Source organism: Tarenaya hassleriana, unplaced genomic scaffold (assembly GCF_000463585.1).
Source record: "Tarenaya hassleriana unplaced genomic scaffold, ASM46358v1 Cleome146, whole genome shotgun sequence".
Taxonomy (NCBI): domain Eukaryota; kingdom Viridiplantae; phylum Streptophyta; class Magnoliopsida; order Brassicales; family Cleomaceae; genus Tarenaya; species Tarenaya hassleriana.
In genome coordinates, this window is record NW_010964882.1 from 67,452 (window position 1) to 83,656 (window position 16,205).

The 16,205-nt window shown below is 35.0% G+C and overlaps 5 protein-coding genes across 7 annotated transcripts in view; 4 read left to right on the forward strand and 1 right to left on the reverse strand.

Moving 5' to 3' along the window:
• The first annotated feature begins 242 nt into the window (after positions 1 to 242).
• On the forward strand, positions 243 to 968 carry LOC104808458 (paternally-expressed gene 3 protein-like). Its single transcript, XM_010534134.1, has one exon. The coding sequence runs from the start codon at positions 243 to 245 to the stop codon at positions 966 to 968; it is 726 nt and encodes a 241-aa protein (XP_010532436.1).
• Positions 969 to 3,608: 2,640 nt separating this feature from the next.
• LOC104808448 (RING-H2 finger protein ATL65) lies at positions 3,609 to 6,084 on the forward strand. Of its 2 annotated transcripts, none has more exons than XM_010534125.2 (2): positions 3,609 to 5,304; positions 5,845 to 6,084. In XM_010534125.2, the coding sequence occupies exon 1, from the start codon at positions 3,860 to 3,862 to the stop codon at positions 5,078 to 5,080; it is 1,221 nt and encodes a 406-aa protein (XP_010532427.1). In that variant the 5' UTR covers positions 3,609 to 3,859; the 3' UTR covers positions 5,081 to 5,304; positions 5,845 to 6,084. The 2 variants fall into 2 exon arrangements, with proteins under 2 accessions (XP_010532427.1, XP_010532426.1); XM_010534124.2 differs by having other exon boundaries at positions 3,610 to 5,304; positions 5,857 to 6,084.
• A 1,766-nt stretch (positions 6,085 to 7,850) lies between these two features.
• LOC104808449 (mitochondrial import receptor subunit TOM6 homolog) lies at positions 7,851 to 9,208 on the forward strand. Of its 2 annotated transcripts, none has more exons than XM_019201984.1 (2): positions 7,851 to 8,141; positions 8,591 to 8,914. In XM_019201984.1, the coding sequence occupies exon 1, from the start codon at positions 7,955 to 7,957 to the stop codon at positions 8,117 to 8,119; it is 165 nt and encodes a 54-aa protein (XP_019057529.1). In that variant the 5' UTR covers positions 7,851 to 7,954; the 3' UTR covers positions 8,120 to 8,141; positions 8,591 to 8,914. The 2 variants fall into 2 exon arrangements, with proteins under 2 accessions (XP_019057529.1, XP_019057528.1); XM_019201983.1 differs by lacking the exon at positions 8,591 to 8,914 and adding an exon at positions 8,921 to 9,208 and having other exon boundaries at positions 7,853 to 8,141.
• A 546-nt stretch (positions 9,209 to 9,754) lies between these two features.
• The window catches only part of LOC104808451 (CASP-like protein 5C3), a 7,905-nt gene continuing 1,454 nt past the window's right edge, over positions 9,755 to 16,205 (forward strand). The window contains exons 1-3 of the mRNA XM_019201985.1: positions 9,755 to 10,066; positions 10,455 to 10,591; positions 10,722 to 10,836. Of these exons, the coding sequence (XP_019057530.1) occupies positions 9,795 to 10,066; positions 10,455 to 10,591; positions 10,722 to 10,836 (524 nt within the window). The 5' untranslated portion in view covers positions 9,755 to 9,794. The remainder of the gene's footprint in view (positions 10,067 to 10,454; positions 10,592 to 10,721; positions 10,837 to 16,205) is intronic.
• Positions 12,158 to 14,121, reverse strand: LOC104808450 (non-symbiotic hemoglobin 1-like). Its single transcript, XM_010534127.1, has 5 exons — positions 13,947 to 14,121; positions 13,581 to 13,857; positions 13,136 to 13,250; positions 12,712 to 12,828; positions 12,158 to 12,421 (listed from the first exon to the last, which is right to left on the reverse strand). Exons 1-5 carry the CDS (start codon positions 14,011 to 14,013, stop codon positions 12,281 to 12,283), a joined length of 717 nt encoding a protein of 238 aa, XP_010532429.1. The 5' UTR covers positions 14,014 to 14,121; the 3' UTR covers positions 12,158 to 12,280.

The following is a 16,205-nucleotide window of genomic DNA, read 5'->3' on the forward strand; positions in this document are numbered from 1 at the left end:
TACTACGACCTCCTGCGACCTGCGACCTTCTGCGACGTCCTGCGACCTTCTGCGACGTCCTGCGACCTGCGACCTCCTGCGACTGCGACCTTTTGATAATGCCCCTGTTAAATTATGAGAATATCCATTGGTGATGATCCCGTTATTCTTTTGGAGCAATTGGTAAACTATGACAAATATGTTACATCATTAGAAATATATACTTTTTTTTTCTTCCTTTGCAAACTATACGTCCTATGACTATGACCTGCGACCTCCTGCGACGTTCTGCGACCTTCTACGACCTCCTGCGACGTCCTACGACTTGCGACCTCCTGCGACCTCCTGCGATGTCCTGCGACCTTCTGCGACCTCCTGCGACCTCCTACGACCTGCGACCTCCTGCGACCTCCTACGACGTCCTGCGACCTTCTACGACCTTCTGCGACCTCCTGCGACCTCCTGCAACCTCCTGCGACATTCTGCGACCTCCTGCGACCTGCGACCTCCTGCGACCTCCTGCGACGTCCTGCGACCTTCTGCGACCTCCTGCGACGTCCTACGACCTGCGACCTCCTGCGACCTCCTGCGACGTTCTGCGACCTTCTGCGACCTCCTGCGACCTCCTACGATCTGCGACCTCCTGCGACCTCCTACGACGTCCTGCGACCTTCTACGATCTTCTGCGACCTCCTGCGACGTCCTGCGACCTTCTGCGACATTCTGCGACCTCCTGCGACCTGCGACCTTCTGCGACCTACGACCTCCTACGACGTTCTGCGACCTCCTACGACGTCCTACGACCTGCGACCTCCTGCGACCTCCTGCGACCTCCTGCGACGTCCTGCCTCTTGCGACCTTCTGCGACCTCGTGCGCCCTGCGACCTCCTGCGACCTCTTGCGACGTCCTGCGACCTCCTGGGACCTCCTGTGACGTCCTGCGTCCTCCTGCGACCTCCTGCGACCTCTTGCGACCTGCGACCATATAACTATGACTCTCTACGACTCACTACGACCATATAACTACGACTACGACTCACTATGACTCACTATGACTCACTACGATCATATAACTACGATTTACTACGACTCACTATGACTATATAACTATGACTACGACTCATTACGACCATATAACTACGATTACGATCTCCTGTTTTCTCTAATATTTTTTCTCTATTCTCTATTTCTTACAATTTATCTCATCAATCAAATATTTTTCTGCATCATTTCTTTTTCTATAGTATTCATATGATCATTTTTTGTGACAATTTATCTTTTAGAAATCGGAACGCTTCGTTATTTGATCTTATTTTTTCTCCAATATTTTTTCTATCTTCTCTATTTTTTTATATAGTTTATCTAATCTATTCAAATACTCTTCTCGTTGATTTTTTTTGTGATATTCTAATCATATTTTTGCATGCACATAAGGTGTTTGATGAAATGTCTGTACCAGAAAACTACGGCAGATGACCTGCGATCTGTGAAAAATGACATGCACTCTGCGTTAAATAACCTATGGTCTCTGGCAGATGACTGTGATATGCCGCAAATGATCTGCGGTCTGCGGCAGGTCATTTGGCATGCGATCGCCCTGCGGACCTGCGGCTATCGCCCTGCGAACCTGCGGTATCGCCCTGCGGACCTGCGATATCGCCCTGCGGACCTGCGATATCGCCCTACGCACCTGCAGCTATCGCCTTGCGGAACTGCGGTATCGTCCTGCGGACCTGCGAACCTGCCGCAAATGATCTGCGGTCTCCAACATTTTCTATATCTTCTCTATTTCTTACAGTTTATCTAATGTATTCAAATACTATTCTGGTTGATTTCTTTTTTCTGTGATATTCTGATCATTTTTTGTATGCACATAAGGTGTTTGATGAAATGTCTATGAAAGAAAATTGTAGAAGATGACCTGCCGTCTGTGAAAAATGACCTATGCTCTGCGGTAAATGACCTAAAGCCTACGGCAGCTGACCTACGGTCTGCCAGATGACCTGTTGCATGCGGTAGTTCATCTTTGGTACTTACGGCACTTATCGCACTTGCTAACCTGCAAGTGTTTTTTCTATATTTATATAAGAAAACAAAATCTATATAAGTATTTTTTTCATGTATGTAGAGAAAAACGAAATTCATGCAAATATTTTTTTTTTATAAATATAGAAAAATTCTGCAGCTTATAATAATATTGAAGGATATGATGATCATTTTAACTTAAAAAGTATAGAATACAAAGATTAGAATAGTAAAAGTATATTTTGCAAAACACCCTTTTTTTTTCACACTAGCGCTAATTTCCTCGAAAATAAAGCCGAGATAATCTAATTCCACTAAGGAAACAATGTCTTAATCTGAAACCATGAAGGGATATCAGATCAGAGTGGGCCACCACATCAAATCGCACAAACCAAAAGGAAATTTCTCTTTTTTGCATGATTGATTATACAAATCCGCGATATTGTTAGGTTTTTGGTAAATTATTAAATAGTGAATTTACATAATTTACTTTGTTGAATCTCATGGCTCGCGAGCTTGAATATATATATATATATATATGTGTGTGTACTCAATTCATAACCTATTAAATTAAATGTAATAATATAGAGTTGACAGAAACTATTGATAAAGTATAAATAAAATATAAAAATCTAAATATACATGAAAATGGTAAATATTTGTGCACTAAAACAGTACACATCGTGGAAAAAATAACTTATTTTGAAAAAGTTATATTACAAGACTTGAGATTTTCTTTTAGGAAAATTCGGAATTTTTTCTTTAAAATTCATATCGGAAATTATTTATTTTGTTAATTTCCAATTAAGAACTTCATACTTTTTTAAGCCTTTATTTTTTTTAATTTAATAAGAGTTCTTATTTACTTGGGTATATTTTTATAAAGTAAAAATAATTTACTTTTTCACGGAACAAACAAAGTTTTTTTTTCACTAATACTGGCAAAATGGTCTTTATTAAAAATAAATAATGGTAAAAAATTAAAATTTGTACTTATCATTTATGAAAAAGAGAATCGTTGAAAAAATCTTACTTTTATCTTGTATCAATTTAAATCCTATATTTTTTTTATCTTAAAAAAATATGTACAACTAGTTTATTCCAAAAAAAATTATATATATATGTATGTCCATATATATATATAAATATTTTTTTATTTTTTTATTTTTATTTTTTTTTATTTTAATAATTTATTAGTTTTTTATTATGAATTTATTTATTATTTACCAATTTTTAATTTTATATGTGGTGGTATGACGTTGATTTAATTTTACCTAAAATTTTTGTTTGTCAGTGATATTTATTATTTGACGGTAGGGTTTTTTGACCAAATATTTAAAAGTATAGAATTTTTTTAGATAAACTAATTGTATAAATTTTTTTAAAATAGAAAAAAATATATGATTTAAATTGAAATAAAATAAAAGTATAGGATATTTTCGCCGGATTTTTTCATTGATTAAATGTATAAAAATCTACATTTGATTTTTCCTGTTTATTATTATCTAGTGTTTTAAGTAAAGAGGCTTGGTAGGTATAAAGTTCACAAGTGTTGTAGACACATTTTCAGGCATAAAAACTCAGATTTTGTCATTGTCATACATTTACATTAAGTATGCATGTAGCCAATTTGGATTTGGACCGTCAAATTTGTTGACAAATGGAAAATTACATAAACAACATATATACATATATGAATTACACAAAAAGTCGGTCTTAAATTCATTGTTGCTGACGTGGCACTACCGTTTACCCACAGTCAACCCCCCCGGAAACGTTAAACCCTTTCTTCTCTTTACTCTTTTAGACTCTTCGTTGTCTTTTCCGAGACTCTCTCCCTCTATCTCCAGCCACCATGTACTCAGCCGCTCCTCCGCCGAGCTCCGCCGCGATCTTGCCGGCTCCGTCACCGTCTCCGTCGCCGTCGATGCGAGTGTCAGAGCCCCTCTCGTCGCATTCCTCTGATCTTACCGTCGAATTCAGCCCGCCGTTGATCGCCATGGTTGTGGTCCTCGCCGCTGCGTTTCTCTTCGTGACGTACTCACGTATCATCTCTCGCCGCTGTATCTCCCCACTCTTCCGTCGTATCCGGCGGTGGCGCTGCCGTCGGCGTCGTCGTCGCCGACTACTCTACCTGTCGTCGTCCTCTGTCACGTCATCCTCCTCCGACCTCCGATCGTTTTCCCCTTTCCATTTCGACTCGTTCCATTACGCGTCGTACTCGCCTTACGGATTGGACGACTCAGTGATCAAGACGTTGCCACTGTTCCTCTACTCCACCGCGGCTTGCGCCGGTGGGAAATCCGCCGTCTCTGCTGCCGGCGATTGCCGCGAATGCGCCGTCTGTTTGTTGGAGTTCGAGGAAGGGGACTATGTACGGACGCTCCCATCGTGCACCCACGCTTTCCACTTGGATTGCATCGACGAGTGGCTTCGATCGCATCCTAACTGCCCACTCTGTCGCGCGGCGATCCTCGGATCCCCCGCCACCGATGTTGCGCCGCCGTCGCCGTTCGTTCCCCTTATGGCCTCCCGTATCCGGCCAAGCCTCGACGCGGAGGCGGATGCGATCATCATCCGCAGCATTGGCGGACTTCCTCGGCCGGGAACCATCGACGATCGGGAGATCACGCCAGCGTCGGTGGAGGAGCAGTCGCCGGCTATCGCTTTGAGGTTTCCTCAACTGAAGAGATCTTACTCCTTCGAATTCGAGAGGGAATCAATCTCGGAGATGATCACAACGGATCCGGCGGCGACATCGCCGCGGACATACCGGAGATCCGCCAGGAATTTCTGGAACAAGAGATCGTCGCCGTTCAGCAACCTGATATCCAAACCTAGAGTCGTCTCTTTCCGGTACCAGAGATTCACGAAATCACCGTTTTTCCGGCGACGATCGGGAGTGTTCTTCCCGTTATCAGAGAGGATACCGGCGACGGGAGGCTCGTTGTCGCGACGGATGAAGGCGATGACGAGTCCGATGATGATCTTCCGCACGGCGCCGGAGTTGCCGAGCCGACTGAGATGCGGCGATCCGGAGGCGCTGTTGTCGCCGGAGAGATTGAGGGGGGGATGAAGAAGGTCGGTCTAGTGACACGTGGACGGTGGAGATCGAGAAGTGGAAATGGACGGTGAGATGGAGACATGTGAAAATTTAATGGAGGAAAAAAAATATTGGGAGGGAAAGGAGAAAGGAGGAGGAGAAGAAGAAGAGCATTAATGGAGAGTGGGGTGAGGCATTTAATGAATTAAAATGGAAGACAGAGAAAGAGAGAAATTCAGAATCTCAGAGCTCACAAGGTCAGTCCATTTATTTCGATATTTATGCTATCCCTCCTAACTCATCTAATGCCATTAACGCCGTTCCTCGTTTTTCTCTCAAACTATATGTAACACATTTAGGTGTGTATATATATATATGTATATACGTTTCTTATTGAGCAAAGAAAAAGACAACTCAGTAACAAGTTGCATATTTTTTGTCATCTTAAATTACCTGCCTTTTCATTTATTTATTTTTAGGAGATGTCGAACTGTAAATTAAAAAAAACAACATTTGAGTGAGCAATAAAATTGAACTTTATAAAAAGTTGATTTGTTTCATTAAGGAGAGGTAAACAACCATAGTTTTATATAGAAACCCTCAAATTTTTAGATTTTTTTATTAATCTCTTGAACATATTTACATATTAGATATTTAGACCAAAATTTTTACCCTAATATAGACCAACATAATTAAATTTAAATTTAGATAATTGTTTCTCACTGATCCCTCGTATTTATTTATATATGATATTCTGCTTTCTTACAATTAATGATCTGTATCATTTTTAATAAAAGATTTCCGTGCAGGCTATGCAATTGATGCACATACGGGCGAACTTTTTTTTTTCGGTGAATTGTAAGAAGATTGTTGTAATCCATAGCAGTATGACTATCGAAGTTATTATAGAAACGAATTTAATGTTTGACCCTAAATTCGTTTATATAATAACTTATTTAACGTTTTGCCATATAATTTGTATTTGATTTAGATTTTTTTTATTATTCTATCTGAATAAACTTTTCACTTCATTTTCAGTCTGCAATCGAAAATTATATCCACATGTTGTCTTCTTCTGTGTGTTATCTACAACAATCTATCATTGCATGGAGTCATTGTATGAGAATTTTATCCTTAAGAATAATGAAAGTTCATGGGTTTGTTGCATTTTTTGTGGAATGTAATGTTTTAGCTAATGTGTTATAGATATTAAAAAAGGACTCTTCTTTGTTTTTTTGTTTTTGTTTTTTTTTTTTGTTATACAAAACAACTACGTTGGGGTTTACAGGTTGTCCCGCCGTCACCCACGAACGGAATGGTTGCAATTTTTGGTGGATAGTGGCGATTGGAAAACTGATTGGTTAAACCGCAGAGAAATGCAATCGCAACAAAACTTGAAAAATCAAAACGCCACTTTTTATCTACGTTTCGATAGCGATTCACGGCGTTTAAATCAAAAGATCAAAATACATTTTATTAAAAATCAAAGAAAAAAACTAATTCTCCTATCTTCTTCTCTCTCGCGTTGAACTCAGATCTGATGTATTCGAACATCTGTCGATTAGGGTTTTCTTCTCCGCTTCAGATCGCCGAAGCTCGTCAATGCTCGCCGATGTTTGTCAATACTCGTTGGAGCTCGTCGATACTCGTCGGAGCTCGTCATCTTCGTCGTCCATAAATGCCAAAGCTTGTCATCTTCGTCGTCTCTGTTTTGGTTTATCCCTTTCTCCTTTCGATTTGTTGGGTGGAAAATGGACGAAGACTCCATTGTTGGCCTTGTTCACCTCGCTTTCAACCTCAAAGAACTCGACATGTGATTAATCTCTCTCTCGATCGATGGAAGGTTTGGAATTTGTTTGTTGTCGGTAATCATGATTTCTAGATTGGGTTTTTGCTGCAATGGCGTTATCCTTACCAATTATGGCAAGTTTTCAACTTTGGTTGTTGAGATGCAAACATCAGTTCTTCGTAACTTTTGGGTTGAAGCACATTGATTTGGATTCAAAATAAAAACAATTGATTATTTAGGAGAAAATTATGAAATGATACATTATTTTTAAAATTATCAAATATTCTTTTTGGTTTGAAGTATAATAATCTTTACTATTTATTTTTAAATACGTTACTTTTCGTTGATAATTTTATTTAGTATTATGATTCAAATTTAATTTTTTTATATTAGTTTTTAGTAAAAATATATAATATCATCACATAATTATATAATTTTTAGATTTATTAGTAGTTATTTAACTTATTTTTAAAATTTGATGATAAATTATTTTTAATTAAAAATAAATTAAATGATAAAATTTATATTTGAATATTTTTTTATAAATTTATTAAATAGTTTTTTATTAAATGACAATATAAAACTTAATTATAATTAATTTTAAAAAAATTATTTTAAAATCATATTTTTTTTGTAATAAAAATCGTAACCACAACCGTATGCAACTATTCATTTTTAATCATACCTAACTCAATCCCCACTAACAATCATTTATCAACCAATCAGTATAAACTGTCTATAGTCACTAATAAAATATTCTGAAAATACTGTCGCCGTAACTGTAACGATACAACCACTCAACCCCTAAAAAAATGGTTGGGAAAAAAGAATATTTTTTTTAAGGATCCTAATGTTAAAAAAGGATTGGAAGGTATTTCGTAAATGTTTTTTTATTCAATAATCAGACAGATTCAAAAATGGGCTTCACGGAGGCCCAATGAAGCCCATCTATAAGGCCCATTTGTAAAAATTCATCGAAAACCAAGCGAGAAGTAAAAAGAAAAGGGTCTTTAGGGTTTTAGAATCACCTATTCGACGAGCAGCAGTATAACAAAGGAAGAAGACGACGAAGGCTGAGATACTGAGCGATAGTCGAGAAGAAGAAGAAGATAATAACAATGTTTCCGGGAATGTTCATGCGAAAACCAGACAAAGCAGTTGCTCTGAAGCAGCTGCGAACCCATGTCGCCTTGTTCGCCGGTTGGGTCGTCGTCGTCCGTGCTGCTCCGTACGTCCTGGCCTACCTCTCTGATTCCAAGGAAGAGCTCAAGATCGAGCTCTGAGGCTCGATTCTCTAATTTTCAGGTATTGAGATTGAATTCATTGTTCTGTCAATTGCTCAGCTTTGTCTTGTTTGATCGGAGAGGAGAGGGTCGATGTCTTGGGGGGGTTTTTTTTGGTGCATTTTGCAGTTGAGTGATTCATTGAGTCATATATCGGTGGAATTTCTAAAATATTTGCTGATTGATGTATCGTTTATTGAATTGCGATTTAGGTTTGCTCGATCAAGCACTGTTTCATTTAATGGGTAATTAGGAATCTCAATGGTTACCACATTGTAGATTTCTACTTGTTTCTAGATCGGGTCCTCTTTTTGGGTTGCCATCTTGTTCCATTTCAAAATTGGGTTCTGTCTTTTTAGTTCTTACTAGGGTTAAGGCTATTTGTAAAGGATTTTGAGGAATAAGTATCATAACCTTGTTTGGCTTTACATACTCACGTTTTGAAAGTTAGTTGGTGGATGCTTTGTTTAGCTTGAAGCTGCCGTATTCGTTCACGAAAGTTTGAAACCGTCCTCTGCTGCATTTCCGCGAGATCTCACGATACTATGGAGCAATACTTTCATGTTTCCCCCCGAAATGTCACGCCTTTATTTGTATTTTCTTGGTCTTCCAAGCATTGCTTTTCAGTGCTGGCAAGTAAAAATGGATGTGTTGATTAAGACGACTGGAAAATTCGGTTCTTTTTTTTGAAACACCTATAACCCAAGATCATGTTATGCTTTTCATTTCCCCATTTAATCATTCCACCAAAGGTTTTTCCCGTTTTGTTCATGTATTGATACGTTTTCTTTTGATATCCAGTTGTGAAATGAAGAAATAGATCCAGCGGTTTCCGAAGAACCGCATCCGTTTTGCAATGGTCTTAGGGCTTGAATAGTGGCACAGCGAGATGCCGAGATGTACTTCCTTTTGTTTCCGAACAGCGATTTGAACTGTGATTTTTATCAGCTGAAATTTGTATGATAGCTCTTTCTGATATATATATATATATCGTTTCTTCTCAAAGGGATTGTGTGAACAATCACAGAACAGAGAAGGTTATGAAGATGGATTTTCGAAGTTATGGGTATTGGGTAGGATTCAGAAGAATGCTGAACTTGTGGGGCTAATTCTAATTCTCCTAATTCTCTCCACACTGTCGGCTAAGTCTATCTAGAAGATTGTGATGATGAATCTGCAAAGTTGTGGCAAATTAGTAGCCAAATGATTTTCTTCTAATGCCATGTGATGCATTCCTAATTTATTTAAGATTTAGTTTCTTCCTCAGTTTAGTTTCCTGTCAATTCTAAGTTATAATAAACGTTACTCACAAAAGAATACGTATGAATAAATAAAATATAAGTATGTTTATTTTTTTTAAAGTAGATCTTTAATTGTAAAGTAAAAAAAAAAATCTTTCTAGAGATGTTCTATTTGCATACCTTTATAACAAGTGGCAAATACTTCGTGGAATTTTTTTTTTTGTGGGGGCATCATGAATTTTGTTTTTTTTTTTTGATAAAAGGCATCATGAATTTTTTTTGGGGTAAAATCATCAATTTTAAAAACAAATCATTCTCATAAATTATTATTGAATTTTTATTTTTAAAATCCTAATCAAAAGGGAGAGTTGCAAAGACTGTTTACCAAAAATCCATCGGTATTGTCTAATGAATACAGACCACAACTCTTCTGCATGAATTCTCCTCTCACACAGAGAATGTGCGAACCAGAAACACAACACAACACAGACACAAGAAATCAAGAAAAAAAGACTTTGTTAATCTTGATTTTGTTCATCTTAGTTTTTTTATTAACTTGCGACGCAAGGAAGGCGATGGCTGAAGTGCCCGGCTCCATTGGAACAAGTTCAAGCCTCTCGTTGAGGTTGGGACAAACGCTGTTGTCAGCAGGTTCGATCTTGTTCATGGGCATTGATCTACGCTTCTACCGCTACACCGCTTTCCGGTAAAACACAACATCATGTCAATTCTCCCATCTCTTGCGTGTCTCTGCGCATCCATTGACCGATCTAGAAACATTTATTATAAAATATTATATGGAATCGTTAATTGATATGAGTTAGTTACTAATCGAGAACCGAGATCATATACCTGATGTTTCACAAGTTACTAAATTCAGGGTTTCGTCTAAAATTCAGTGATACTTTGGAGGAATCTTTCCGTGATTTGATCTGAAATCGTCCCAATAGGAACTTGTTTGCTTCAACTCCTCGATCGTCTCGATATCTTTAGTTTGCGTCGTCGGCCTTCACAGAGAATCATCATACATGTCGATGAATATCATTCATTTTTTTTGCAACAAGTTCTTGTCTTGACGACATTAACATTTGCAGCTATTTGGTAATGATCATGGCTTTGGCAGTACCGTGGAGTTTGGCTTTAGCAGTTGTAGATGTTTACTATCTTCTTCAGAAGAATAAAGATCTCCGAAATCCACAGGATCATTCTCACGATTTCCGTAGCAGACTGGGTACGTTGAAATGCTCACATTCATATGATCTTTTCATCTCTTTGTTTTAAGGAAAGATGTCGTGAATCTTATGACGAATCCGGTATGATGATGCAATTAAAATCTCAGGTTTTATCGGTTCTTGAATTAGGGGCGGCGACATCCACAGCCGGCGTCGTTGATTTTATTCGATCAGAGAAAACGATTTTCGCCGGAAGAATCTGCAATAGATATCAGTTCTCAGCCACATTAGCATTCCTGACTCGGTTCGTGTCTCTATCTTCTTCCATTCTCAATCTCTTGTTGCTTAGCTTCTCTGTGATTTCGTAATATATATATATATATATATATATATATATATTATAATAAATTAAAAGATAAAACCAATAAAAATTTTAAAGTCTTTAGGGTGAAAATAAATTTCTAAACTTTTCTCTTAACAAATTTATTCTCAAATTTGCAAAATAGATCATTATAATTTTCAAATTTGTAAAATATATCATTATAATTTTCAAATTTATTAATTACTATCAGAAGAAATCTTGACGATTTTGATCTATAAATTGAATATTAAAAGAGACAAATAAAAAAAATCTCCAATTTTTTTTACTTTCACCAAAAAAACCTTCTACTTAAAATTCATCATAAAAAATCATCAACTATTAATTTTGAAAAAAAAGACTATTAACTATATAATTTTTTTTTAAAATCTTTCACTTTAAATTAATTATAAAAAATCATCAATTATTAATTTTTATGAAAAAATTAATCATCTATCTACAAAATATTTTGTTTTAAAATTTATTATAAAAATTTATAAAATTTAAAGAAAAAACATATATAAATTATATAATTCTAAAAATCACAATAAAAACATAATATTTATTTAAATTTATTATATCATAATATTTAAAACTTATATAACTATCAATCTTTATATAATAAATTTGTATACAAATGTTACATTTAAAATTCAGTATATTTTATTAGTTGTAAATATAAAATTTAAAATTTTATAATATGTTACTATTTGATAGGTTGTAAATTGAGTACATTTATTAATTATAGGTTTCTGTATTTAAAATAGAATGTGTTTTGAAAATTTTAAGTATTTGATGATTTTTTATTAAAATTATTTTATATATCTATAAAAAAATTAAAATGATAACTTGTAATCTCTATAATAATGATATATAATAGAATTTTAAATATAATTATTTATAACCAATAAAATATACTCAATTTATAATCTATTAATATTAATATACACTTTTTATATTTTAATAAATAAATTTTTTATTAAAATTAATAATTGATGATTTTTTATAACAAATTTAAAGTGAAAATTGTTTTTTAAAAATTTATATAGTTAATGGTCTTTTTTGTTCAAAATTAATAGTTGATGATTTCTTATGATGAATTTTAAGTAGAAGGTTTTTTATGATGAATTTTTATTAAAATGATCTTTTTTTGGGTTTGTCCCAAATTATAATGACACATTTATTCAAATTTGTAAATTATAATGACATATTTTATAAATTTATAAAATGAAGAATTTATGAATTTATATTATAATTAGAGAGATGATTACTAAAACATATTTCGATATTATTTGGTATGAAATAACCAAAACTATCAAAACATTTAGAGAGAGATGATTAAGACATGTGATTATATATTATAAAACTAAAACATAATTTGAAGAGATGATTAAGAGGAAGGAGGCTTCATCTCGGACTTGATAGCAGAAGCTAATTGGTCATAAGCTTCTCCCCATGCACACTTCATCTCTTCCGACCACATCTCTCCCGTTGCCTCCTTTATTGTCTCCAACAATGCAAACTTCACAACCTTCACCATATACCCACACAAAAAAAAAAAAATCGATAAATTGAAATTTAACTTTGATTCTGGATCGAAAAATATCTAAGATATTTAATAATCCGACCCTAGATTCGGACTTGATTCTCACGACGAGGTACAAATCTTCTTTCTCAAATCAAAACAATTTAGGATTTTCTATGTATTGAGATGTTATTAATGACTTATTCAATACGGTCTATTGAACTTTGTAAATTCGGTTTTCTTTCTGAACTATAATTTAGATAGAAATTGGAGGGAAAATGTTATTTTTTTCTTACCTCAAAATGTTCATCGACAACATGGTACTTGAAGTGGGTTGAACCTAAATCCTTCAGATTGGAATCTCTAACAGTCACTCCTCCCGATTTCCTTAGATTCACAGCTGCTTCGCATGTCTGATAATTAGGGATACAAAACCACGTAATCATTTTGGAATTGATTTCCATACAAAAAAAATGGTATAAATTTTATAGAATCGAAACTCTGAACTCAAACGGTATACCGGAAAATAACCAGAAAACCAAATCCAAACAAAAATCGAACCAAATAGAATCCAACATGTATATCGTTTTTCTAAAACCGAAAAATTCAAACCCGAAAATAACTATACTGAATCTAAACGGAAACCGGTGATCTAAACCACAATGGTTTTTACTCACAGTAACAAAAGGTAAAAAGGTAAAAAAAAAAAAAAAGACTAACCATGACAAAGACGGTCATTGCATGAGCTTTGAGTTTAGGGTTTTTGTCCAATGGAACATTAGAATCTTTCAGAAATGTGAACAGTTTTGCAGCTGATGGAGCTATCTCAAACACTCTGCATCCATTAAAAAAAATATCAATATAATATTGAAGCGAACCAAACTATTTGGATGATTTTTTTTGGTCGAATTGAATTTATCCAAACCGAAATAAATATGAAAAATACAAAAAAAAAACCATCTCAAAAACAAATATTAAATAAGCAATTTTTATTTAATCAAAACCGTAACCGGACCAAACGGTTTTCAGTTTCATTTTGCAGCAAGTTTCTCCAGAACCGTAAAACCGAACGCGAGTCTAATTTGAATAAACCAAACCGGAAATTGAATTGTCTACATAAATAAACAAATAAATAAATAAAACAAAGAAGGGTTTGAAAAAAGACCTTAGGAAGAGTTTAAGACCAAGAACGCCAGCATTCTTCTTCATCACATCCCAAGACTTCACAACCAGAGCTTCTTGTTCCTCTGTGAACACTCCTTTTGTCTTTAGCCCTTCATTTCTCTTCTCAATTCCTTCAGACTCTCCATCTCTTGTACATTTGCAAATCAGCCCCAAATTCCATGATCCTCCTCTTCTCACCCAAGAAAGATGAGCCACTGATTTCGACCCGGTTGGATTCCGGGTCAAAACGACCCGACCCAACTTGTTCAGTCCAGTAGCTGGGATCACATAAGTACACATGTACATACATAAATACATATATAATGTATATGTGTGTGTGAGTAGATGAGAGACGCCATTAACTAACCATTAGCAATAGGGAGAGAAGCAAGGGCTGATCTTGAGGCAAGATCATTCATCTTTAAGATGTCCATTGGCTTTGGTAAATCCTCTTTCTGTTTGTGAATATATATATTCAGCACAACACAGGTAGAGAGATTGGATCTGATCACTTTAGATCTACGGTTAATTATTATTATTATTTTAATATATTTGTACTTTGGCTTTTGGGAATATGATTTAGCCAAATGCTCTTTCCTATTTTTATTTTCATTGTGCATCAATATGAAACCTGTCGAGTAATGGCAAGAATAGGACAAAATACTTAGGTTTATTAACAACTGCTAGTTGTTTTATTTTCAATAGGGCACACCCCACGATGTTATCCCCAAAGTTTGGTCATATCGAATTTGACAACATCTAATTAATTAATGAGGAGAAAAAACACTAACCGACGTATATTATTACATCATAGTATTTATGTCTGGACCTCTTTCACTGATGATGATGATGATGATGATGATGATGATGATGATGATGATGATGATGATGATGATGATGATGATGATGATGATGATGATGATGATGATGATGATGTTGATGATGATGATGATGCAAGGCATCATATTCAAAATATACGATTACATTTGGAATTTTCTGATGGTTTTTTCAAGATCTCGATTTTCAAAATCTTAGGTAGAATTAGGAGTGTAAAACGGATTGATTCTGTTTGGTCCGATGTAATCTGTTCCGATTTTATAATTTTTAGTCCAATTCACTCCGGTCCATTTTTTGGCGAACCAAAATCATTTGATTCAACCTGTTTTATCTGAAATTACGAATCAAACGAGACGACTCGCAAGTCAAATAAATAACTAAAAAATAAAATTTAAATATGAAAAACTATTTAAAAATATTATAAATATAATAAAATTTTAAAAAAATTAAACGTTAAATATCTATCAAAAACGTAATTTTAATATAACATATTTAAATATTTAAAAAATATTAAAATTTTAAAAATATATTTTTTTTATTCGGAATTCAGTTCGTGGGTTCGCCGGACTGACTTGCCAAGAGCACGACTCGTGGCGAGTTGGTTCGTTCGACCTATTTTTTTCGGACTCAAAATTTTTTTAGTCCAGTTCGAAAAAATATAGATTATCCCCTGAATCAACTCGTGAGCCAAATCTATTTTACATCCCTAGATAGAATTGAACAAATATAATATAAAAGACCATAAAGAGTGACTTTGTTCATGTCATAAGTCCCAAAATTTATGTTGTGGTTCAATCAAGTTAAGCGAAAAAAAACACACGAGTGATCCAAATATTTTTTTCTATATAACCTAATAGATCCCACAATATTTCATTTTATTTTCTTCCATTCGATTTCGCTTCGTTATTATATTAATTTTTTTTAACAAACACATAAAAAATATTACATATGCTTTTCTTATATTTTCGTATTCAAAATTTATTCCAAAGATATATTCTAAGTCGATTGGAAAATTTAAATCTATATTTTTTTACAGTAATCCAATCATTTTCTAGTAAATTGATGGTATTTTAACTAGACAGTTTGTCTATTTTAGGGAGAATTTTCAAATAATTTTTTTTTGGTAATGATGATTATATTAAACTCAGAAATAATGTTCACAACTAGCCTTTGGATGTATACAAAAACAAAAGATAGTCCATGTGAAAGTGGTACAAAAAAGTTGGTCCATGGAACAACCAAAAATCGGTCTATAGTGAACAATAGTATCGTAGGATGGAATTACTGACATTTGTTGTTCGTCTCTTAGGGGCAATCAAGATGGTTCTTATCGTATGGTCCAGTGATAACATGTATTTTGGTGACATTTTGGTATAGGATGTCTAGTGCATTTTACTCGGTTTTGCATATTTATAGGCATTCTAGAGCACATTTGGTCTCGATATTGCTTGGTTGCTTTTTTTGGTGTCAAAACAGGTATTCATGCATAAAAGAGAGCAAAAGGAGTGGAAAACATGGACTACGGAACATCACAGACGAAACGGGAACATTTGGAGTTGTTCCGGGGAAAAACACGAAGCTTAAAAAGTCAAATATTGCAAGTCCAATAACTTCCACTCTACAAGTCCAAATTGCATGTTCTCTACCTCATTGGAAAGCTCTCTTCAATATCTACGCATAGACACCAAGATCGCACAAATCCGACATTGGAGCAGAAAGTTATGAGCAAATCTGCCAAGCATATTCGAGTTGATAAATCGACACAGACCGTGTTGCATTCGACACGGCC